Below are 24,679 nucleotides of genomic sequence, written 5' to 3' on the forward strand. Positions count from 1 at the left end.
TAAACCATGATTATTTTCGAAGTTCTTCGCAACAGGATCCTCCATATACTAAGGTGTATCACTTGAGAACAGCTTCACTGCTGTGTTTTTCCACTTGTAAGAATTAAAAAAAGCTTCTTTTAAATTTAGAGAGACAAAAAATAGGTTAAAATAAACTCTTGCCTATAATATACTAATGATTTGTAGTTGTACAAAAACATCCCGCTTCAGATCGTTGAGGGTCATGAGAATCTTCAAAGAATAACAGGTAGAGTTGATGATTATATGGTACATTATCATCTAGAAAAATAGCACACAAATTAATTTAGCCCTTCATGTGTATTGTGAAAACTACATGTAATCCTTAATGTGTTACTTATAAAGCAAATAGAGTCCTTCTAGATACAGAGGAATTCTGAGTAACATAATTTTTCAGTATATTTGATACATAGAAAAAACATACATTACAAGCTGAAGCTTATTAGGGGATATAATCTCTATATCTGGATTGGATTAATACTTGGTTCCTCTACAGAAAAGTTCTTGCACCCTATCCTTGGGAGGCAGCCTCTTGCATCTCAGCCCCACAACTTGCTGGCCTTTTGCAAACACTCCTATTCGGCAGCTTTTTTCCAGTCCCACAGTTTCAGTTGCCTTTACTTTCTAAAAAGGGATAAAAGCAGCTTATTTGAGAGCCATCACTGCAAGGTCTGGCTCATAGATAAGCTTCACTACAGTATAAAGAAGCCTTTTCTCCAAGCATGGTTGAATCTCAGCTTTCCCAGTGCACCACAGCATCCCACAGCTAAGAGAGCCAGGTGTTAGGCTGGTGCCAAGTCACTCACTGGGACCCGTGTATCCCCACCTGCTGGGAACACATCCCTGCTTACAGCACCCACAGCCTTGGACAACCATCTAGGTAGCAAATATTCACATCCCATCAGAAGCCACCTTTAGAATCCACCGTTTTTTTTAAGGCACATAAGTAATATGAATTCCAACTCTATAAGTAAGAGAATTGGATTAGTCACTGAGGTAAACAAAGCAAAACCTCCAAACAAACAAACAGAAAAACCCACACACCTCTGTGGTCACCACAGAAAAACAACTGAGCTGCATCAATCACAAAAGCTTCCTACTTCACCAGTGTAAGCCCATTTCTCTAATACAGATGCATAAAACACAGCAACACTTGGTTGTTTGCGCACTCTTCTCAACAGAAATACAAATGTATGACATCTACAAAAGATCATAATATGCAGTGTGGCTTTGTCAGTGAAACTGCAGGAAGGTGGCTATGAAAAGCCAGCATCAGAGCCAAAACCATCAGAGGCACAGCTCTGCACCACTCTGCCTACTGCTGCAAGCAAGGGCTGAGATGCAGCACATCCCCTGCTTTTAGAGGGGAGCTCACGCACCCCTTGTGTTAGAAAAATACATTTTGTTGGGAAGCTTCTGAACCTGTAATGCAGCATTTGTAGCACAAATCAGCTATAAACTAAAATAAAAACTCTTTTTATAGAGAAAATGATTACAAGAAAAAAGGTCCTATCACAGGGGCTACAAAGACACGAATTACTAATACAAAAGGAAAGGGAAGCAGCTACAAGCATTTGTCTTCCCCTGGCTGATGATGATTTACTTTAAGGGATCACATCAGAAATCCAGCATCTCCTTATTTTTGTCATGAACGCTTCACCTTTTTTTTTTTTTTTTTTTAACCATCTGCTGATCTCTTACAGATTCTTTAGTAATATGGTATGACATGACATCAACTCAGAGGCTTTACGAGGGCTTTTGGGCTGGATAAATGGCGAGGTTTTTTGTCACTCTGTGGCTTACAAGACGTGGCAGTATGTATTTCAAAGGATGATCCACCATTATGAAAATTAGCATCTTAGCTTTGCATTTGTTTTTACTGCTAGCGAATCTGTTTTCCCTCAAAGCAGTGGGAAACCTTTTTTTCTGACACAGAACGATCATCAGTATCCCCAGAAATATATAGCAAGAATTAAAATATGGTTCCTAAATAACTTCAAACAGATCTACTAACCCAAAGTGTAAATCCGTTCATGAAATGGGTATTAGGGGATACTTGTAAACCTTTTAAAATGGTAACTAAGGCCTATTATTTTCAAGTGTCTAAAACATCCCCGCTAATAGGACATTTTACAAGCAAACAAACAAGTTAAAATAATCTGTCTGCTTAGACATATTTAAGTGAATCTGCAAAACAGAAGTTACAAAGCTGTTGAATAATTTTTTTTCCCCCAAATCGTATTTGTAGACCTGGATACCAACTCCCAGACACACTGTGCAAAGAAAAATGGGAACAACAGACTGAAGTTGGGATTGATTTACTTCATTAGCTGGGATTACAAGTTTAACTTACAAACCAGAGGTCAAAATTTCTCATTAACAAGGGGGCCATGAATCGCTGCAGGGCTTGGTTCAAGAGGAGACCACTCTTATTACTAACTACACATTTCAATCTGTCTTTGATGTTCTCCTTCTACCCTCCTCCCTTTTATTTTTTGGCAGAGGAGTTGATTTTAATTGTAGCTATACAACACAGCTCAGTTTGCCTGAGAGCCAGCCTCCACATCTGCAGTGAGTGCAGTTCTAGTGATATTGGGTGCAGTCCATAGCTTAGGGCTAATTTTAATGGCTCCCCTTTTCATACAAGGCTCAGATTGTTTTCCACGTGATTCCTGTTAATTTAGCTGCAGGAAAGGGCATCAGTTTTCCTTGTGAGTTTCTGATCCATACTTCTAAACTAGGTGAAATATATTAAAGAAGAGAAATGATCACAAAACCAAAGATTCGATTTCCTAAAACCCCCTTAAACTGATAAAGCAAATAATCCCCACTATTTTGATATCCAAAAGAGAAATATAGGTATCAACAGTCTTTTTCTGATGTCTGCCTTTTGATAACCCTTTAATTTCTGAAATGCTGAAAGAAGCTTCTGAAACCTCTAACAATGCACAGGGTTAAAAAAAAGGAATGCTTAAATGTCTGTATATAGTATGTTTTCAAAATCTATAGATACAAACTATGATTTCACAGCACATTTCTCAAAACAAGTACTAGTTGAGTGTATTATGGCAGCAGATGGTGTAGTACACCATCAAATAATAAAATGTTTCATGCATATTTTCTATTTTTGGTGAATAGAAATAAAATAACTGAAAACAGTCAAAGGCAGAGCATTCAAACGGCTGAAAAGTGCTTAGTCTGTGGGACATACTATAGTTTTAAAGGAAAACTTGTCGTTGATGTTGGCTAAACAGCTGAAATTTTCATATATTATAAACAGTTACATTCATAATCAAATTTGCCTCAGCAATCAGTTATACCCCGTATGGTTGTAACTGTAATTGAAGCAGTACAGAATTTAAAAACACAGAAAAATTGAGCATAGTAAATTTCACAAGTAACAATGACAGATTTTTACAGAAATATATTTTCATAAATGAGATGCACATAAACAATTGCTAAGACCTAAGTTACCAAAATTTTTCATACTCAGTGCTTCATTGTTGTTTACATACACCTATTTTGACTACAAAGAGTTATCATCTCCAGCTTCATACCTATTTATTACTGGTAATGAAGGATGATTTTGCACAGGGTACATTCATGTAGGTTTATGATGCTAAACCCTAGGGTGAAAAACCAGGAACCAATTAGGTGGGTTATTTTAATTTTGGACAAAACCAGATTTCTGTTCATTACAATAGACAGAAATCTCCTGCAAACTACACAGATGTATGCTGCAATGCCCATTTTCTATTGGACCAGTTTTTACTTCACATGGAATACTTTAGGATAAAATACAGTAAATTACTCTTTTACTTCTTTATATTAATGGTTATTGTTAATGCTCCATTTTCCAAGCTTTTCCAGTTGCCAGCCAGTGTAAAAGCACTAGAAGGTATGCTTTTAATTCACACTCTGAGCTGAGTATTAACTTTTTCTGATGGTAAAGTCAGTCCCCTTTTGTGAAAGTCTATTACTAGTTTGTAACTAATCTGCCTGCTGGAAGTTTATAAAGACCCTTTGTTTGTTTCTGGAACCAGAATGCAGTGAGATGCAAGGCGAGGCAGGCTTGGCTGGCTATCGGTTTCATTCCTTTCAGCAGCACAGGTCAAGTCACTGGCCATGACTTCCAGTCACCTTTACAAAATCTGCTAAAGCGTCAGTAACGTCTTATCAACACAGGGTGCAACGGCTACCTTCAAGCTTCAACAGGGGGTTATCTTAACAACTAGACATCTTTAAAAGGTCATTATTGCAGTCTAATTTCAAACTGGCACCAAAATGAAGGGTTGTCTTTGTGTGGGATTAATTTGAAAACCTCAGGATTTGATGTCAGTGGGAAATAACCAGCGTGGGACTCATAATGCTGCCTTCTCCTGCTTCTGGCCAGCACCTAGGGCTAATTTCTTAGGAGATGAAAACTATGACAAGCCCTTCAGTTAAGCTGAAAGCAGGCAGCAGTCCAGTAACACCCACAGGCCTCAGAGGCATCCTGTGACCCCCTTAGAAAAGTCACATTCACTTTGCTCTTGAGAAAGGAAAAATAATGCTGGAGGCATTTTGTTTTAAACCATGTGAAATAAGGAAATGTGAGGATGTGAAAATGAAGTGAAAAAAGTTAGAATTCATTTCCTCCCTTTGCAATGGCTTAGAAGCAAAACTGGTTCATTTTGAAAGTGTGTGTAAAAATCTGATACATTCACCAGTAGGCAGTGACTACAAAATGCTTAAGGTAAAATATGTAAATATGTAAAATAATCTCTTGAAAACCATCTCCTTTTGTGCTTGAAAGCATTCTGTAAAAGCATCTTTATTTCTCAGCAGCATTAATAGACAGCCAGAATGAAAAGTTACTTCTTGTTAGAACAAAAAAATAACAACAAAATTCAAGGTACTAGAAAAATATTTTGAAATAAATCCTCAGAGTAGTGAAGGGGAAGAAAATTAATGTGTAAGTTCCTTGGATGACTTCTGCCCTTTTAGTATTAATCTGAATAATAATAAATGAGTATGTAAATTACAGTTTCAAAATTTTAAATGTGGTTATTTTAACTATCATAGATATATAGATATATGGCAAACCTAATCTGCCAAGTCTTCACTCTCATTTTATTCTAAAAATGTGCCTCACTTTTTTAGTCCTATTATGCCTTCTAACTCAGCTGAGCTTTTTTTTTTCTGTCTCACCTGGGCAGATCCAACCTAACTTCCTCCTTTATATTAAACCAGACTACACAAATGTACATTCAAGACTGTTTACTCCTTAGTAGGACAGCTAATCTTGTTTCAAATTACTCTCATTAATAAAAGGCTGCCCTTCGAGGACCCATTAGAATTTGGAAACTAAGAGTGCATGAATACTTGAAACTTTTATTCCCTGGCCTAAATTCTTAAGACTGTATTATCATATTATCAACTACATACTCAAAACCAAGTAGCAGAGAATTCATTAACATTAATACAATTTTCAGAAAAATGTTTCAAAAATGAAGTCTGAATTCATGGAAACGTAGTTTTGCATTAAAAAAAAAATAACATGATCCTCAATTATTATTATTTTTCCATATTTGAAGAAAGATAAGAAAGCAAAGATAATTAACAGGTAAGGAAGAAGGCAGGAAACAAAGGCAAAGGAAGGGCATTTTGAGTTACTGCATCACACAAGTACTGAATGATCTTTCCAGACTAAGATTACTGGGAGCTGGCAAGAAAAGTTCAAAGGGCATCAGGCTTCAACACAGCAATGCAACTACAAAAATATCTATACTAAAAAAAGGAAGCAGTGATAACTCTGAATGTTTGAGATAAGGAAATTTATGCAGTTCAGTTTCTTTAACAAAATACCTCTTCCAAATCAATTATCAACTTCTGTCATATTAAATAAGAAAATAAATTATTTGCACCATCACATCCAAGTTCCACAACCAGGTTACTCCACCCACTCATTTAACACAGAGGCAGTTATGTGTACTATGTTGTGGAAAACTCTTCACCACAACCCTAGAATCTTAAAATAACACTATAGGAAGCTAAAAGGAAATTTCAAAAACTGACAGTGCCAAAGGATAACATACCCGAAGCCTTCATCATTCTCTTTTCAGTTAATGGATAAGCAGTCGGAAATGGAATATAATGAATGGAAAACTGTTGGTCTATATCTGTATTAAAAGGAATCAAAATACTCAATTTGATTTTCCTCCTTCTCATCCTCTCAAAGCTGTATTTTTTTCAGTAAACTGAGAGGATACATCTCAGCATGCTTTTAAAGACTACTCAAGGTATGACTCTGACAAATTTTTGAGTCCTAAGTGTTTGCTTGAATTAAAGCATTAAGATAAATTGGCATTTTTTTCTAAGACAGCTATAGTTAATGGGTCAAAACATAATTTGTCTGTCCTTTTTGAGCTCACAGACATTTGTACAAGTGTCACAATCATTCATGTGACACTTGTCTGCTTTATTATTCCATGCCAAATATAAGCAAATGCTTACAAGGTTTGTTTCTCTGCAGCAAATAGAGAATATGGAAGAAAAAGAAAGGAGTAAGTGTAGGCAGAAAGCTTAAGAGATATTGAGGCTATTACTTCACAACACTGAGTTTTTGATACTAGCTTCTGTACCCTGCGTTCTTTAAATTATTGTTAAATTATTACAGGAATGTTTGTAATCAACTTGGTTATGGTCAAGCGTGCACTGGACTGTAAATTCAAGCCTCTCATCATCCCATCAGTCATTCACTTCCTCACAGGCACAGGGAAGCTTCATGACTGCAGGAACCTGAAATATTCTGAGTATATGGGCACTTGGGCTCCTTCTCATTAGATCTGAGAGAGGAAGAGAATACGTATATGCATTCTTTGATGGCAAATGCAGCAAAATTGAACAGCTTCTTTCTGTAATTCCTGCATTTTAATTTCCCAGCTGCTCCTTACTGAGACTTTCACATATAACCATTGCTAGAAAAGTACAGGAAAGTTAATAATTGTTAAAGGGTTACATGAAGAAGATAATTGTTCTATTTCTTCTGAATTGCCAATACTGATTTTGCTGTGAGGGGGGATTATGGAAAGAAATGGAACACTAGAGACAGAAAAGTACCGTCACCAAAATAATCTAACAAATGCAAATACAGCTCACAGTATTAACAAAAGTGTTGAGTCTAAGACTATAGACAGATGTTAGATTTGGATCCAGCTGTGCTGATCAAAGGCTTTATGCCCCCCAGCTGCTCCTCACTGCCCCCTGCTGAAGTTATTATCCTGAAGATCTGCCAGCAGAGTAGTTCATCTGAGCGCTCCCTAACTCACTCCAGGCGATATCAGCCAACTTAATCCATACCACCTATTTATATTATTTAAAATAATCCAGTTGATTTTGTCTGAAGTATGAACCATTCTATAGTCTCAACTTCACTGTGGTGAGACCCATGAGAGGGCTCACACAAAGATCACCACTAGTATAGTTGTTTGCACTGTGACTGTCTTTCAGAAGCCATGGAAAGCAAGCACTGCTAAAATATAATCTCAATAATTTAAATAGCATTTAAGAATCACCTAAGCAAATAAAGCAATGCTTAAATCCTGATTTTTTTTTTTATTTTTTTCCCCCCACAACACAAAAGCACCCACTGAATTTTCCTACTGAACCACAGATCACTAACAACAGTATTTACATTTGAAAATAGCACCAAGAATAGTGATGTAAACCTCCCTTGGAAAGCACACAGCCTCAAAAACATTACTTCTATTCAAATACACTTATAAGAGATCACTAAGAGTAACAACTTAGAAGACAAGCTAAACTACTGTTTTATTCGGTGATTTTTTATTTCAGCTGAATATATTATGCTCAATCCAACTTTCACACTGAAACAAGCTGAGATCTTTGCTAATAAAGGCAAAACTAAATAGACAAATCAGGAAACATTTAGAGCTGCAGATTCTGTACCTCTGTAAAACGCATCATAAAATAATACTTTCATTTGCATGGGAATTTGGGATCATCTTGCACTTACTTTTCAAGGTACATTTGAAGCCATTCAACACATTTCCCAACACAATCAGAACGTGTCTACCACCACAATACACGTATTAAAACAGTGCCTTAAATATTAACTACTAATCATGACCACATTTTCAATTGGATTTTAGCCTGCTCTGGTAACTTTTTTCTTGAGGTGACAAACTGGCAGTACCTGAATTCATTACAGTCTGATTAATTATGCTGCTTTCATACAAAGGTGAGAGAAACTTCAATCAGAAACAGTAACCTTAAACAGTACCTGTGCAGCAGTGCATCAGAAGATCAATCCCAGATTCCTGCACCTTTCATTTGCCTTGTGAATTCTTAGTAATTATTTCTCCACATGATAGATATGTCACATAAAACAGCTAAAATGCAATTGGTTAAGTAACTAAAGGAAGAGGTTGACAACATTTCAGTTCTAGGGAGTGGAATTGTACATGCTAGCAGAAGATACTGAAAACTGTACTTATATTCTCAGCTTGCTTTCTACCACAACCTAGCTCTACTATGCAATCAATTTTTTCCCCCAACTAAACATTGCAGGACTTGGAAGAACAAACGGGAAAGGGAGGAGTGGAGTCAATGGCAGACTGCTCTTTTCTCATCCAGCTGAGGAATGCCAAAATGTCATCCTTTATATCTTTGGAAAGCATTTCTTTAAAGTATCCAGAAAGAGAGAATCTTATGGCTATCACCTTCTTTTAAAAGTCTTTGACTATAACACACGTATGGCCCCAAACACACCAATAACTGGAGAGCGGTACTGCTTTCGCTTGCTTTGTACTCACACTTGTTAACATGAAAAGATAAATTAATACAAGACAAGAATCAGACACATGTGTCTAAAATACACACTGCATAATTAAACTGAGAATGAAAACAAATCAAAGGTTTATACGTTCAAATAGTATTTATTGTTCCTTTACATAAAGGAACAAGGAACTTGGCAAATATTTCATATGAATAAAGGCCCATCTTCACACAAGTATGGGTTATGAATAGCAATGAACAAGATAAGAACACTAAGATAAAGTCAAGTAGAGTAAGCCACAGACAGAAGTAGAGCCAGACTGACAATGGAATAATTCCCATTGCACTGGGCTAAAGAGCTCTTTCTCTATAGATTCGTTTAATACCAACACACATCAGCATTTATACTGAAAGAGACACTTTGGAGAAATATTTTTAAATGCAAAGTTTGGGATATCTCTTTTTTATACAGATGATACTCAAAGCATACTTCTCTCTACAGACTTAGGTCTCTCGTGCCTGAAGTCTGTAACATGCCTGTGTGCTCTGCTGCTGACGGCGATTTGAAGAATTTGCTGTACCTACAGAATTGTATTATGGAGATCCTAGAGGGTATGACTAAAACCTGTTGAATTAAGTTCTAAGAAAACAAATGTAGGTGATTGGTTAAGGTTCAGTTAAAAGCAGGAATGGAAGGTACTCCAAGGTTTTTCTTTCATTTCCACTTGTCTCTATTGTTATGGGCATAGCATTGGCTCTCCCTCTAAAATATCATCTTTATTCAATTTTTGAGGAAAAAATCTGATTTTTAGCAGCAATAAGAGATTTAAAAGCACAAAAAAACCCAAACAAACATGCAAGTGGAAAATATTTTGTGAATTAAATGAAAATGAAAATATGAAAATGTAAGACTCTATTATTAATGAAATAGATAAAACACTCTTATAAGTAAATGAAACAAAAATAAAATTGGTTTACTTCCAATTATATATTCACCTTCTTTACAAGATTATTTCTCAAATAGTAACCATGAAAAAGTACCTAATTCTCTGAACAACAGATATGAAAAATATACTTTTAAATCAATAACTACTAACTCTTATTTTTGTATAAATATTCACAGATATAAATGTATGCATTCCAAAGGATATAGAAGCCAGACACAAATTAATCTTTAAAACTGTAGTAGAGAAGATATCTCCCTCAGATTCTCTTTGATTTGGCTGGCTCAACCAATCTGCTACAACCATTCAACCAGTTAAATAAATTTCTATAATGATTTCACCATTTTAGGCTGCCTATCTGCAAGTTCTTACTGTCAACATGAATTACTCTGTACGCTGCAATTCCCCCATCAGTTGAGACAAAGTATGACTGTTGTAGTGTTCTGTTAACATGACATGCTTCTCATATATCTGTATTCCAAATGTCAAGTTGATACGGTACAGTCAGCCAGAAGTGTTCTATTATCAGATCTAGAAGAACAATTCACACTAAAGAGTAGACTGCAGAATAGGTAGGTAAAGCATTTTCTTTGATATGCAATCTATAGTTTGGTGTCAATTGTGAACAAGTTCTCCATGTTATGTTGCCTTTCTATGCAACTGGAGTGTAAGCCGCTTAAGGAGGATTAATCTGACACAGCGTGATTTGTCTGTTTTACGTGATGCTCATTCTAACCAGCCATAAGTCAGGTAGCTTTGTCTTCAAAAGGAGAGAAAAGAGAGGACAGAAAAAGCTATCACTGAGTTGTTTTTTTGTTTGTTTTTCCTTGTTCTTTTTCTTTTTTTTTTTTTTCACCAAGGGGAAACCTATCAGAAATTACAGTAGAAATCAAAATTATTGAGAAAAAGAGGTATTAATTATGAAGTACTGCTTTGCTATCTCCTACTCAGTACAATCTAATGCATTTACTACAGACTTACACAGTAAGGGCAGAAGTATAGAAAACACTGAAAATAATTTATTTTGATCACCACTAGGATAAATGTTAATACAATAAATAACATTTTAAAATGATCCTGAAATCCAAAAAATTTTGTGTCTCTTTAATGCTAGTCTTTGACTTCGGACCAACAAGGACTCACTGCTCAAAAAGCGGTAGAAGAAGTTGGATTATGAATTACATCTCATTTTTTAATATATGACACTCTAAAAGGGAATTCGAATATGTCAAACTAACTTATTAGTAACAACATCTAGAATAAATACTGTGATGGGCCATTAACAAGATCCAGATATATATCTTGTCTTGAAAAGTTCAAGTCTTTCTAACACGATATATCAAGAATGTCAACTAATAGAAGTATTCAAATATACATTAAAAATTCCTAATTTTGCTTAACTGCTGCAAACCGATTAGATGCCAAACTCAAATGCAGAACATACATGATCTACAGATCAAGTTTTATTGGTTAAGTAATCTGGACACAGACGAATCCCCAAGTGTGAAAAAATTCAGGCACTGAATTAGACTGCCCTTTTAAATTCTTCTTGCCCTTAACTAAGAAAACCCACAAAACATGTCTCATTACAAGTTTGTCAATTGAATTAACATGTTGCTTATTATAAAGTAACTAATTGCAGATTTGGATTCACAATATTTCTTATAGTAAATATATATATATATATATTTGTTATTTATAGAGAATTACTAATAGAAAGGACAGAACAAGTGCTGGCTTTGGAGATAAGTATCAGGCATATTTTTCAGGTCCATCAGATTTAGCTCCCCCTTCTGCTTTGTAAAAGAGAGGAGGGATGTGGGGGGAGGGGAGGATTTTACTTGCATAAAATTGAAAACAAGTGAAAAGAGAAGAAAGAGGGGAATCAACAAAAACTTGCTAAAGAGAAATGCAGGTGACTTCTTTTATGGCTTGGGAAAAAATGCACCATAGGCCAGTGATACGGCCTGGGAAAAAAAATGCCCTCTGCTGACACCTCCCTTATAGATAAAGCAGGCTGCAGTGCTGCTGTCTTTTTGATCAAGAGAAGAAATCCCACGCCAATGACTGTTTCTCCTGACAGACTGCTTGTCCTTTTTAATGTTACATGAGAGCACCAGCCTGAATTTCCCTCCCCTCAGAGCTAGTACCACTACCACTGATTAGAGATGCTGGTCTGCCTAGGGGTACTCACTTCTTCGGCCAAGGCTGTTTAACCTGTTGTGCTCCTTTTTTATTCCCAACCTTCTTCTTTGGAGATAGAAGCTTTTTTTTTTTTTTTTTTTTTTCTCTCCCCCCCCATGTATTATTAGAGTGTGCTTATTCTTCTAACAGAGCTTCCTCTATATTGTTCAGAGACTGATCCAGCTCTTGTTGCACTCCCAGCTTTGCAAGAGACTGTCATGCTCAGAAAGACTAAAGAAATAATTCTTTTACTGATCATTCCAGTCAATACCATCACCATGCTTCTAAGTAATGGGAAGCACTATTTGTGATAACTTCTGTTTTCTCAGAGTTGCAGATGATCTCACAATTCTCTTGATTTGCCTCCACACAGCACTACTGCTCTTTGTCCTGTTGTTTGCTGAGATCATTATCATGCCAACACTACTACAAACAGAACAACAAAAGCAATGAAAAGGCCAGCACTGGAAATAAGTTTAGGTACTTACTCCATCTCTTTCACATAGCCAATCCATAGGCTCTACTCAAAGTTCATGACAAAAATGAGGACGAATTAGGGTAAAATTTTCTTAAGTGGCTCATCTTTGTTTAACTCTGAAGGGCTTAGGCTTTTAAATGACCAATGGTTTCTATATACAATCTTCATTATGGTTTAATTTAGTTTTTGTTAATTATAAGAAACACGTCTGTGTAGATTCATTTTCTTGGAAGAATGCTGATGTGAAACTACCTCACTAGTAAGAGCACCCAAATAAACAAACTTTGGATTCCCAAAGTGGTACCAGTTAAAAAAGGTATAAAAGTCATAATTTTATAAAAATTGGTAGAACTTTAGACATACAAAAAAGTAGGATTTTGGTCTGAAAGCAGGAGTTAAAAGAAGAAAACAACCACCATTTTATAAATCATGCAAACAATAATTTTATCATCACAGTCCTGCTAGACTGTAAAAAAAAAAATTCTTTGTTTCCTTTGTTTCCATTTTTTTATCTTGCATACTTTTCTTTCTGACCATATCTACAATTGTGTCTCATTTAAAAAGAGAAAAAAAAAAATTAAAAAATATATATTTTTAAAAACGTGCCAAGGTCGGGGAGCTGTGATTTGCAGTGCTGCATGATGCCCTTCCCTTCCTATTGCACCTCCCCTGCAGCAACTGGCTGCAAGCCTGTAACTTGAAGGCAAGCAGTAACTAAGTAACTAATAAATAAGGAGTATACCACTAAAGTAAACAGTACCCTAGCTATAATTAGCTAGCACAGACAAGCTGCTGGTGGTAGATGTCTCTCCGAGTTCCCTCAGGCCCTCTCCAGTCCAACTCCCCCACAGAATCCCTTTAACCAGCATGCTCCTGTTTGACTGCAGGCAAAACAAAAACAAAACCCCTTTTTTCCTAGTCACTCACTAGAATAGACTCTGTAACAAAAGGAACACCAAGACGAAGATCCCCGTCAGATATTTTTACTATGTTAATTCTTTGAAAGCAAAATACAGCCTGCAATATTGAAGACACATTGGGAAAGTTCTGAAGCCTGCCCCTGAACACACTTATAGCCCCAAAGTCTTTAATGGCCAAATAATGTGAGACTTTTCAAAAGCATGCAATATGCCTGTTTCCCAAAAAGAAAACTCTGTTTTTATCATGCATAGAAAACAATAATAAGGCACTTCCTAAATCAGAATCAGTTACAGATTAGCAGAGTTCATGCAGTAGGAAACACTAAAGGACTGACAGGAACACTGAAATACACAGCGATCCAACAAAGGCTTCTTGCATGTAATTAATGTTCTACAAGAGGCATGTTACCAACTTCAAACAAACCAACCACTGTGCTTAAAGTTAAGCATGTGCACATGTCCTTGCAGGTCTGGAGCTCAGATGCTTAACTTCTTGTGAACACGGCCAACCATGATCCATTTTCTCATCTCTCTTACAAAGAAAGGATGTGTAAGCCATGCAAACTTGTCAAGCTTTTGGCTTTAAGCTCAGCTTAAGTATTTGAGTCACTGCTTTCAATTTTATCAGACAAATTTTAGAAAGCCAAATTCGAAAGAGAAATGTGGACAGTAGCAGACTGGTCAACAGATGTGCAAGTAGTGCAAACAATAATCTCCAAATTAAACAAATGTTTGCTCAAAATGTTCTTACAGTATACAATAGATTATAGGGGCTGACAGCACATCATGGCCATTAAACAGCAAAATTTGTCAGAATAGAAAACCCTGCACCACAAACTGTTGATATTTCGTCATTTCGTAATGACTTTGTTTATGAGAACTGTAATAGAACCTGACTCGAGCATTTGTGTATAAATATACATGAATTCTAGGCATATATTAATACTTCCAAACTGATAAAGAAACCATTCAGACTTACAGTGCAGTCTTGGAAGACTCATGTGTGGCACGAGGAAGCCATAATAGGCCTGTCTTCCTTCCTCTTTGATGCACACTATTTTTATTTTTTCTTTTGAGTAGAGCTACTTAATATCATTTTTTCTACACACAGCAAGACGAGTTCTGAATGAAATATTTATCTGTCAGGTGTTTGTTTGTTTTACAGAAAGAAATTTCTCCTTATCGACAGAACATTTTTGCAACTGAAGCAATGGTGGCCAGATTTGTTTCAGGAGTGTCAATACAGACTACCTGCAGGACTTCAGAAAGCTTGTACTGATAACTTCATTTTCTCAAAGAGAATTTTCTCTTGTTATTCCAAGCTGTTTTCACTGTGTTCCATATCATGAAATTTAAAAGAATCTCTCAGACGATGCTGTATGAAGGTAACTTCAGAAACACTACAGAAGTAGCAGAAGCACTGCTTAGACACTCTTGTCTGGAAGAGAGACTCAGGCAACGGTTTGGTCTTACAGTTTGGATCGGGTTAAATAACAAAAATTCTGTTCAGTACTTCAACATGAAATGCTTATATTAGAAGCTGGCAAAAGGATTCACTTGAAGTTCAAGCCTACCTGCCTAAAGGTTCCAAGGAAACCAAAATGTTAAACACTGTACCCTAACTGTCCTTGGTGTGACCGACATACTACTTACTTCCTTTAAAGAATCAGGCTGGAAATGCTGAAGAATTGACATCTTATTAAATTTCTTAAGACTCTAAGGATTACCCCTAAGTTATCTGATATTAAACAAGATGGAAAAGAGAAGGAAATCAAATAATTTGATGATTCACATGACTCTTTGAGAGAAGAGTCAGTCAGAGGAGAAGCACAGGCAATTTTAAGATACTAAATCTTTCCATGTGTATACTGAAAAGTTACACCATGGACACTTTCTGCTCAAGTTCTAAGAAAATACCTTCACAGACATCTGAAAATGTCACAGAACCCTGGACCCTGTCTTCTGAAGTCAATGGAGAAATTTAAGTCAATTCTGAAAAATCCTCATCTAGGCCCTTTTATTATTTTAGACTTACCAGTTTTACTTAGCAAGAAGAAAAATTCTTGAACTGCAAACATCAGAAAAACAGAGACCACAAAATATAGTTTATCATTCCTCCTCTCAACACTAAGACACTGAAGGGAGAAAACACAAGCCCTGCTTTGAAAGTAGTGACTCCTATTTTATTATGTTGTCCCAGAACATCAGAGGCAGACACTGTTGGTATGGCTTAGGTTGAATCTTCCCACCAACATTCCATTCCATTTTGTTGTGAGGTGACAGATGGCAGCAGAGGGGCAGTCTGACAAGCTGGCATCTGACGTGGAAGTACAGTGAAGCAAAGATGTGGAACTGAATTCCTTCATGCAGAAAAAAATTGGCCTACTGACATTCATTGATGCTTGCTGAAGAGGAGGGCTGAGGAGAGTCTCCACCCTTTACTGGATGCAGCAAGCAATGTGAACGCAGAGGATAAGGAAAAGGCTGAGCTTCTCAATGCCTTCTTTACATCTGTCCTTAATTGTCAGACCAGATATCCTCAGGGTATTGTAATCCCTGACCTGGAAGTCTGGGATGAAAAGGTAGACCCATTCTGGGGGGCAGAATAAACCCCCCTTGATTCAGGTGGAAACAGTTACAGACCTACCCAGACTGTCACAAGACCACAGGGCCAGATAGGATCCACCCAAGGGTGCTGAGGGAGCTGGCAAAGGTAGTTGCCAAGGCACTTATCACCAAGCACCCAGAACCAAGCACTGGGTCCTGTACTTTGGTCAGAACAACCACACGCAATGCTACAGGCCTGGGGCAGAGCAGCTGGAAGACTGGACAGAGGAAAAGGATATGGGGGTGCTGGTTGATGCTTGGCTGAACATGAGCCACCACCATGCCCAAGTGGCCAAGAAAGCCAATGGCTTCATAAACAGCGTAGCCAGCAGCAGGGAGGTGATTGTCTGTATGCAGCTCTGGTGAGGCCATACCTCAAGTACTGTGTGCAGTTTTGGGTCCCTTACTACAAGAAAGACACTTGAGGCCACGGAGTGTGTCCAGAAGAGAACAACAAAGCTGGTAAGGGGACTGGAGCAAAATTCACATGAGCAATGGCTGAGGGAACTGAGATTGTTTAGACTGGAGAAGAAGTATCCATAAATGAAAATATTGTATTTAATAGTACTACATTTATAAAATTATTTTCAACATGATTTTTTTAAATTTATTTTTTTTTTTTTTTTCAGTGTTCTAGTAAGAAGGAGGATTTTAGTTTAAATACAAAATACTAGGTAAGGCTCCAGGAGGAAACCTTTGAAAAGCAGGGAAAGAAATGCTCTAATGGTCTCCTTCTGTGTGTTAGATCAACACCATGCAGACAGGGATCAACTACCCTTTCCATCTCCAAATGAAGTAAAAATCAAATTTGTCTTGGCCAGTAAGGAAAAATGATTAATATCACAGAATGTGTGTCAGAATATTTTGTGTTCCACAGATCAAAGGAATACAAATAGTACGCAAACCTGTTCTACTAGTAAAAAAGAATGTTTGTGCTGGCACAGAGCCCACTTTCTATTTTCTTGTATTGCCAACTGACTATTTTTCCTCCTGTCAAATGAGATCCATACAAAATCGTTCTGCCTTCTTACTCACTGTATTTCTGCCTGTTTGCAACAGGCACAATGTATGTTAATAATTCTAATTTGGAGTGAATATATAAATCATCAACTAAAAGTTGGCACTGCCCCCCCTGTTTAAGACATTCCTACTTTCTATTACCACGCCTGTGAAATGTGTTAATGATTATAAATTCTTTTCACAAAATAAACCCAAAATTACATGTTTGTTTTATTAATATTCCTGATGGATTAGAACACCATTTGAAATTAAATCTGAAATGCAGTTATTCATAAACATGGTAAATTTTTTGAAATCTCATTTATTCAAGAATGAGAAAAATAGGCACAATAATTAGTGATAATATCTGTAAAGCATTTCAAAATACTTTGTCTTTCAAATAGAGATTAATATATTTACTGCAAATTATTTTATTTTTTTTATTTTGTATTTTCAGTTTTGAAAACAACAAGCAAAACAAGCCACAAAAAACTGACCTGAACTTGGAAATTTCAAAACGTATGCATTCAACTCCATAAAAGAGTTATAAAGACATACTGCTTAATCACCTTCTGTCTACCTGAAAATTCAAACCCACATTTTTAACTGATAGTTTGCTACACCTAAAAGGGAAATAACAACTATCTGCAGGAGTGACATCCTACACCAAAACAAGACTGAGATATCTACTGCATTCTATCATGTCAGTGATGCATGGAGCAACGGTGTTTGAAAGGACAATGATACAATAAATCATAAAGAAATGTCTTGTTCTGCTGCTAGTCTACAGGCTTAAAAGCATGAAGAGTTTTAACTTCTTGGACCATAAACACTTGCAAAAGGCATTATGGTCTATTATATCTACTTCCATATAAGTCAAGCTTAACCAATATAAAGGTTCTTTAGATTCAATTGCTTTCCAAGAGAAGCTCTATCACATTTATTTATTGTGTAACCCACTCCAAACACAAAATTACCTAGTATTGAGATTTCTTTTGGACAAAAAATAAAATAAAATAAAATAATACTAATAAAAAAATAACAATAGGTTTGAGGAAAAACTGTAGGTGTTGCTGAAGCATCTACAGATCACTCGTACATAAAGTGAGAATGCCACCTGCATACATGTGCAAGCAAATGGATCGCATTCAGTCTCAGATGACTAAAAAGTCTAGAGCCAGAAGTACTTTTTCCATTTACATCATAGTAACCAAATGCCTCCTAGATAATCATGGATTCATCCTTATGCTTCCAACTGCTAGTAGAATGAAGACCTGATATAGAAGAATGTGAAGTAACTTGTATACACCTGAACCTTAAAGATGTTTTATACAAAATCTCAACATGAAAACTGCTTTAAAATCATTAAATTATAACATCAAAACATGAATCTCAGAAAAAGACATGGGATGTTTTGAAAGAAATACAACTCAATCAAGTTGGTACCCATGCTGGCTACTGAAATAATCTAAAGTAGACTGTCAATCACTGCAGTACTTGAAAAATTAGTTTTTCCCTACTCAAAATATTACCACTTTAACTATATCCATTTTGGGATATTCAAATCAGCAAGAACATTATATTTCCAGGCTGTTTTAATGGTTTGAATAAACACTGGCTGTGAAAAGAAACAAACTATCAGCTCTCCTTTGAGCGCTGTTCCAACATACACTCCTGTGAATTTCTGGAAGGTGGATTTTCAAGATACTTCACTGAATATTCCTAAGATGACTGCCCTTCCACAATGTGAGAAAGAGGTTTTTTCTTATCCCTAAAATGACTGTCTTCAATAAGTGGTGATTCACTGAACTAGCCCTGAAGCTGCCTTTGGAAGCTCAGTATTCAAAAACCATCTGTGCCAGCAAGTACCAGGAGAGGGCTTTCACTTGATGTTTAAACAAATTATACCCTCAGATATTTCAAACATATACTTTCTATTTATGCATTTTGGGATACTAGCCATAGGTCTTGATGAAAAGCCATGTTATTTTTCTTAAGTATAACAAACACCTGCACTTAGACTCTATACATTCATTCCATAGACAAAAAGGAAAGATTTTGAAATATGCAAATTTTGCATTAATGCTACCTTAGCAATACTCAAATACTTGATTCTTAAAACTACTGTGCCGTGTCTTGTGATGGTTCATTATTTTCTTAAAGCTTTAACTCTTACAACTACATGAGACTATCTATTTCTTAAATGAAAGTAAATGTCAATGCTAATAATTAAAAGCCCTATGTTTCAAGAAAAAAAGCTTGCAAATTTAAACTGAATAGATTAAAAATCCAGAAGGTAAACAAAAACAACTCAAAACGTATTATTATTTATCTGGAAAGTGCTTCAGGATACTAACTAAAGAGTATAAGTAGATGCTGCTTTCCCTCTACTGCATGTTTCATCCACTGCCCTATCTTTGCCATGCACTGCTCTGTATGAACTGAAAGGACCCAGACAGCAAAGAAGAGTTGGGCAGTACCACTTCAGGACTGTTTGATATCTTACATGACAATCACACATTAAATAGCTAAAAGCAGCAATACTTAGAGATATTTTCCAACTACTTTGCTTGACACCATCAAATAAAAGTATACAATTCTGCACATGTAATATTTCAAACTCTGCAAAACAAAAAAGCTAAATTCTTCCAGATGATGTCTCATTTCTCTTTATCCTCTCTTAAATTTTTGATGTAAACTGCATTACACATAATAATAAGTAGACTGAGTTAATGACGGGACTGCTGCCTGCTACATAGGAAGCCATTTCCAGCAGATCATCTAAAAGAAAGGTAATAGACACAGTAAATGAAGGTGATAGCAGGCGATCTCAAGTTATCTCCCTCCACCTTGTTCTAAGCTCCTTCTTCAGTGTTCACTGGGCTATAAGCCAAGCTACTTCAGCAAACTAAGTCGAAAATATTCACTTTTTGTTGTTGTTAGGTTAGTTTTTTGCCAGTTTATCAAATGGAAATGGGTTAGCACAGCGCACAAGAACCAAAGCCAATGTAAGGGATAGGAATGCACTAGGGACTGAGATAAAGATCAGCATAGGCTACTGTGTAGTCACATTCTGAAACTAGTTACATGTTTGATTAAAGTGTTATTTGAGGACCTCTCACACCTGTTCATCCATTTTTCTTGAAAATCTTTTTCCCCTGTTTTTCAGAAAGCAGCTGTTTATATGGGTGTGTCAAAGTACGTAAGTTAGTTACTTAAAATAAGATGTTTGCATTTTCCTCAGAACAGACACATAATAGAATTACTTTGACTCCTATGGTGTAGGCATATGTAGCAGTAACAAAAGAAGTTGAACTATAACTGAACTATAGAATACAGTACTCAGTAAGAGGTATCCAAAGTAATGTAACCACATTATCACAGTTCCCAACCTTGGCTAATATATTTCACTTTTGAGGATATTGCTTTGCTTTGTGTGCTAATAAATACGATCCTACTTCTAGGGCATGGTATTCTTCTTGAAATTACAACATAATGTAGCATGACTACAAACTCATCTCTGCAGTTGCAGGGCCATTCCATAAAAGGTTTCGACATATTTGTCACAAAACCTCAGTTACCAGTATTAGTACAAGCTCTCAGTTTGAACTGTGAGCAAGACTGCAGTTTTGTTTTTCCAGATTTTTCTTCATGCCCTACCCATTCTTCTATTTTCCTTTGTATAATACAGAGGTGAAAGCTAGTACAAAGTCACACAAAACATTTGTAGGGAGACACCTACGTACTTCAGGTTTAGCTCTCCTTTTAAAATATTATTTAACATCTGTTGAAAGACAACACTCAAAAATACAAGTAAAGAATGATGTCATTTTAACTGTGACAAATAAGATAAACTGGACTCACAGCCCTTCTAATTCTGTAGTTTGTATCTCCTTTTCCAGGTTACAGTTCACTGAAAACATCAGAATGCTGTATCTCTAGTTTCTCTTACTAGCTTTTGAAAGAATCGGGTCTCTTACTATGTGTATAAACAAATACCTCTCCTCCTATGGTGAGCAGTCCAGGTGAATCAAGCTTCCGTTTCTTCCGGGGACCAATAGCTGCCAATGCAGTTAGATTGGCATCTCTCTGCCTCATTTGTGCAAGTTCTTGTTGCTGCATCTATTAGAGAGAAAAGATAAGATTTTATTCTACTGTCATAACAAAAAGAGCATTTTCCAGACTGATGAGTAAAAGGTGAAAATCATATATGAACAATTACTAACAGTACCAAGATATTCCTAGAAATACCATTTTAGCAGCTCAAGAATGCAGCATTGTAGCAGAGTAATAATGAAATAGAGAAATTCTCTTGACTTTCCACAGAATTTCTGCTTCCACATATCTCATATATCATGGGGTTTTTGAAAACCCCGCTCTCAGCCTTCAAAACTATCTCACCTATTAAGTCCTACATATCAAGTTTACAAAACCAGTTTAATATCAATACAGTGAATGTAAGTATTGATTAAAATTCTCAAAAAAAAAAACCCCAAAAAAACCAAAAAACAAAAACCATTTTCTTTTATCTCAGATTTACTTTGAATATTACAACTAGGCTTGATACTCACTTTCAAAAAACAATGCTAAATAAATTACCTCTATATGAACATTAGAAAAAAATAATACTGAAATAAAAATCATAGAAACTGAATCTACAATTTCTTTATGAGATTGAGATTTAGGTAACAACATATTTAGCTACTTTGAGGCTAAGACAACAGTCTGCCAGTTTCATTATGTAACAGCATCATGCACTGTAGAAAAAGAAAATACCGCAGCTACCACATGATGAAGAGGTAAGTTTGCATACTCACTGTATACTTCTTTTACAGAATTAATGACAAGAGACATAGTTCCATGAACAATATTACTTTATCAAATATTCTGATCATCTATCTTGCACAAAAATATCTGATGAGGTAAGCAGTATGTGATTTTAAATAGATAAAAGCATTCATAACTCTTAGTAATAGTGCAACCCCACCAGTCAATTCAGAGGAAGTACTTGTTTGCAAATCCCACTTTTGTCATTCCTCCCTCAACAGAAATACATAGAAGGTTAACTCAAGAAATTGAGTAATGGTAATGAAGACATTGTACAATACAGGCACAATTCTTCATTAAAATAAATCTGAACTGATAGGTCTAGATAGAGGTGTCTTAGGTAAATGTGAGCTGCATATACGTGTGAGGCCCAAATTACCTAACTGATGTTAAAAGGAAAGGAGGTTTAAATAGAAAAGAACAGAGTATGATATCTTTTCTCCATTCAGTACTGCCTAGAAAAACCAGGTCTGCTTCATAAATCTTTCTTACTGCATTTTTCAGCTTCATTCATTTACCAATGCAACATCTTGGCATTCTTCAGAAAAAGCAAATTTAATACATTTGGTGTTTGAAAACCTATTTTCACATCTTTAGTTACTAACAGAACTTCAGTACAAAATTATATACAAATAAACACCTAATTTAACTACAGGATAAAAGAATTCTTTAAGTACAAAAAAGAAACATGGAAAAAATATCTGAATAATACTGTAAAGGTCTACACATACTTCTCTTTGCCAACTCATATTAGGTTTTTAGCTCAAATATCTTTGGCTCTCTTCCAGATTAAATGCCAGTTAGACAGACCTGCCCGCTTACCCTTTCAAGGTAGATAGCAACAGTGGTGAGCTCTAATCATTTACAAAGGTCATGATCGGGAGCTAGCCCGTAAGCAGTCATTTAAAATTCGATTGATCCCTATTTGTAGTCAGGGAAAGAAAATGGACATTTCAGCTGTATTGTAATTATGAGGCTTCAAGGCAACTGTAAATAGATGTGCAAATCCAGATACCGGCAAATACCTTAGAGAAGAAATTATTACTATAGTATAACATATATCCAGGAAAGGTTGAAGATAAAACTGCATATAAAAAAAGATCTATCATCTTTTTGCTAATTTGCCATGCTTGCCAGCCTATAAGGGTTATCACAATTATCAGAAGTCTGATGAATATTTAAGCTAGGGCCAACTGGCTTCAAGTGATCTCAGACGAAGCTGCAAAGTGGATGACTTCACAGAATAAGAAATTTTGCAGCAGAGAAGTTTTAGTTTCCTGGGAGGTATGAACCAGAAATACAGCCTGATAGAGAACTGGTACAATACAAAGGTTATTGTTATAGGAGTATCTTGTCCAAAGTCACCATTTTCAAACCATGCAGTTTGTATGTAAGTGCAAAATGCAGTAAGCCAATACTTTGCCTGCTGTACAATCTGCAATGCAATACACAGTGATTGTGTCAACGCGCAATGTACACGTGTAATGCTTGTGAAGGATTGTTCCACTATCTGTAATTCAGTATTTTTTCTATTTTTCACATATGCCAACTGTGACATAAAACATGTTGTTTGTATAAACTCCACATCATGGGACAAATCATACTCTCACCTCAAAAACTGCAACATTTCTAGTGCTATTTCACTAAGCAAATATTATAGAGATTTGTGAGTATGCAGGAGGGTTTACACTCACTTATTACTCAGGATGTCATGTATTTTTTATTCAGTGAGAATAGCTAAAGTTTTTGATATCAAATACTGATTTTTGACAAATGCATTGGCTTAGCTCTTGTCCAAACAAATGTACAAGATTTTCAGCTAGGTGTAATTTAACAGATGACAGAAAACCTGGCTCATCAGACAGAGCCAAAGGAGGTGGGCTCTGTTTCACTGACACTTGGTGAGTACTGGCAAGACCTTTCCCTTCACTTTTCTGTGCTCCTCACCTCACTTCACCCAGATAGTCAGACTAAAAGCTCTCCAGACATGGATCCTTCTGTACTACATGCTTTACTTACCACCTAGTGCCACTGGGGCTGGTAGACGTTACCTTAATACAAACAAGGAATATCTTGCCAGGTGTAAGAACTCCAGGTAAGTACAAAATACAGTTAACAAAGCCAATACTGGCTTTACAGTACATATCTTGGTATACTCCAACAAAAAATATAAGCCTTTTTATGTAAACCTGAATGAATATTGGTCAAAATGTATCAAATACATCAAAAGCATGCATATGCTATCAGTAAGATCACGGTATCCTGAAGTATCATAAAAATGAGGGGCTGAAATTGTGAAATACCTGAAAAGCAGCCTGTTATCATAATATAGCTTATCTCTAAACTAAGGTAATAATTTCTGGATATTTAAACAAATGAAGCACCTGTTTACAACTATACATCCTGATAAAATAAATAACTTTCTTATTAATTAACATTTTTAGTAGAAATGAATCCAACTCATTACATCAACCAATGCGATACAGCTGCTTCATTGCTGCATTCTCATTCACTGTCATTTTCATATCACAGTTCAATATCATTCTTTAACTTGCCTTCATCCACAATTAATACGGATATATTTATCAATATTAAAATTCCTGCCCTCTGGAAGAGAACCAATGCTTCATTTGGAACTACTCTAATCAACAACAATTAATTTTTTTGAAAGTCAAAACATTTATTTAAAGCGGAGATGAATATTCCAATACATTACAGAAGAAAACTGCTTACAAAAGAAATCCTAATCTATTTTTAGCACACCACTTACTTCTTTTATGACAGCTTTAATGTACAGAGATGCCTTTAACAAGAAGTACAGCATGAGAATATCAATACTATTTCACAAAATGAATCACTAATAAAAAGAACATTGCACTACTATGTTATTAAAGAAAAACTAAAAGAGATTCAAAAATTTTGGT

The 24,679-nt window shown here is 35.9% G+C and overlaps 1 protein-coding gene across 1 annotated transcript in view; it reads right to left on the bottom strand.

Moving 5' to 3' along the window:
• LOC107319318 (transcription initiation factor TFIID subunit 4-like) overlaps positions 1 to 24,679 on the bottom strand; it is a 121,691-nt gene that overhangs the window by 20,697 nt on the left and 76,315 nt on the right. The window contains exon 14 of the mRNA XM_015874042.2: positions 20,928 to 21,050. Coding sequence (XP_015729528.1) covers positions 20,928 to 21,050 — 123 coding nt within the window. The remainder of the gene's footprint in view (positions 1 to 20,927; positions 21,051 to 24,679) is intronic.

Source organism: Coturnix japonica, chromosome 11 (genome assembly GCF_001577835.2).
Source record: "Coturnix japonica isolate 7356 chromosome 11, Coturnix japonica 2.1, whole genome shotgun sequence".
Lineage (NCBI taxonomy): Eukaryota > Metazoa > Chordata > Aves > Galliformes > Phasianidae > Coturnix > Coturnix japonica.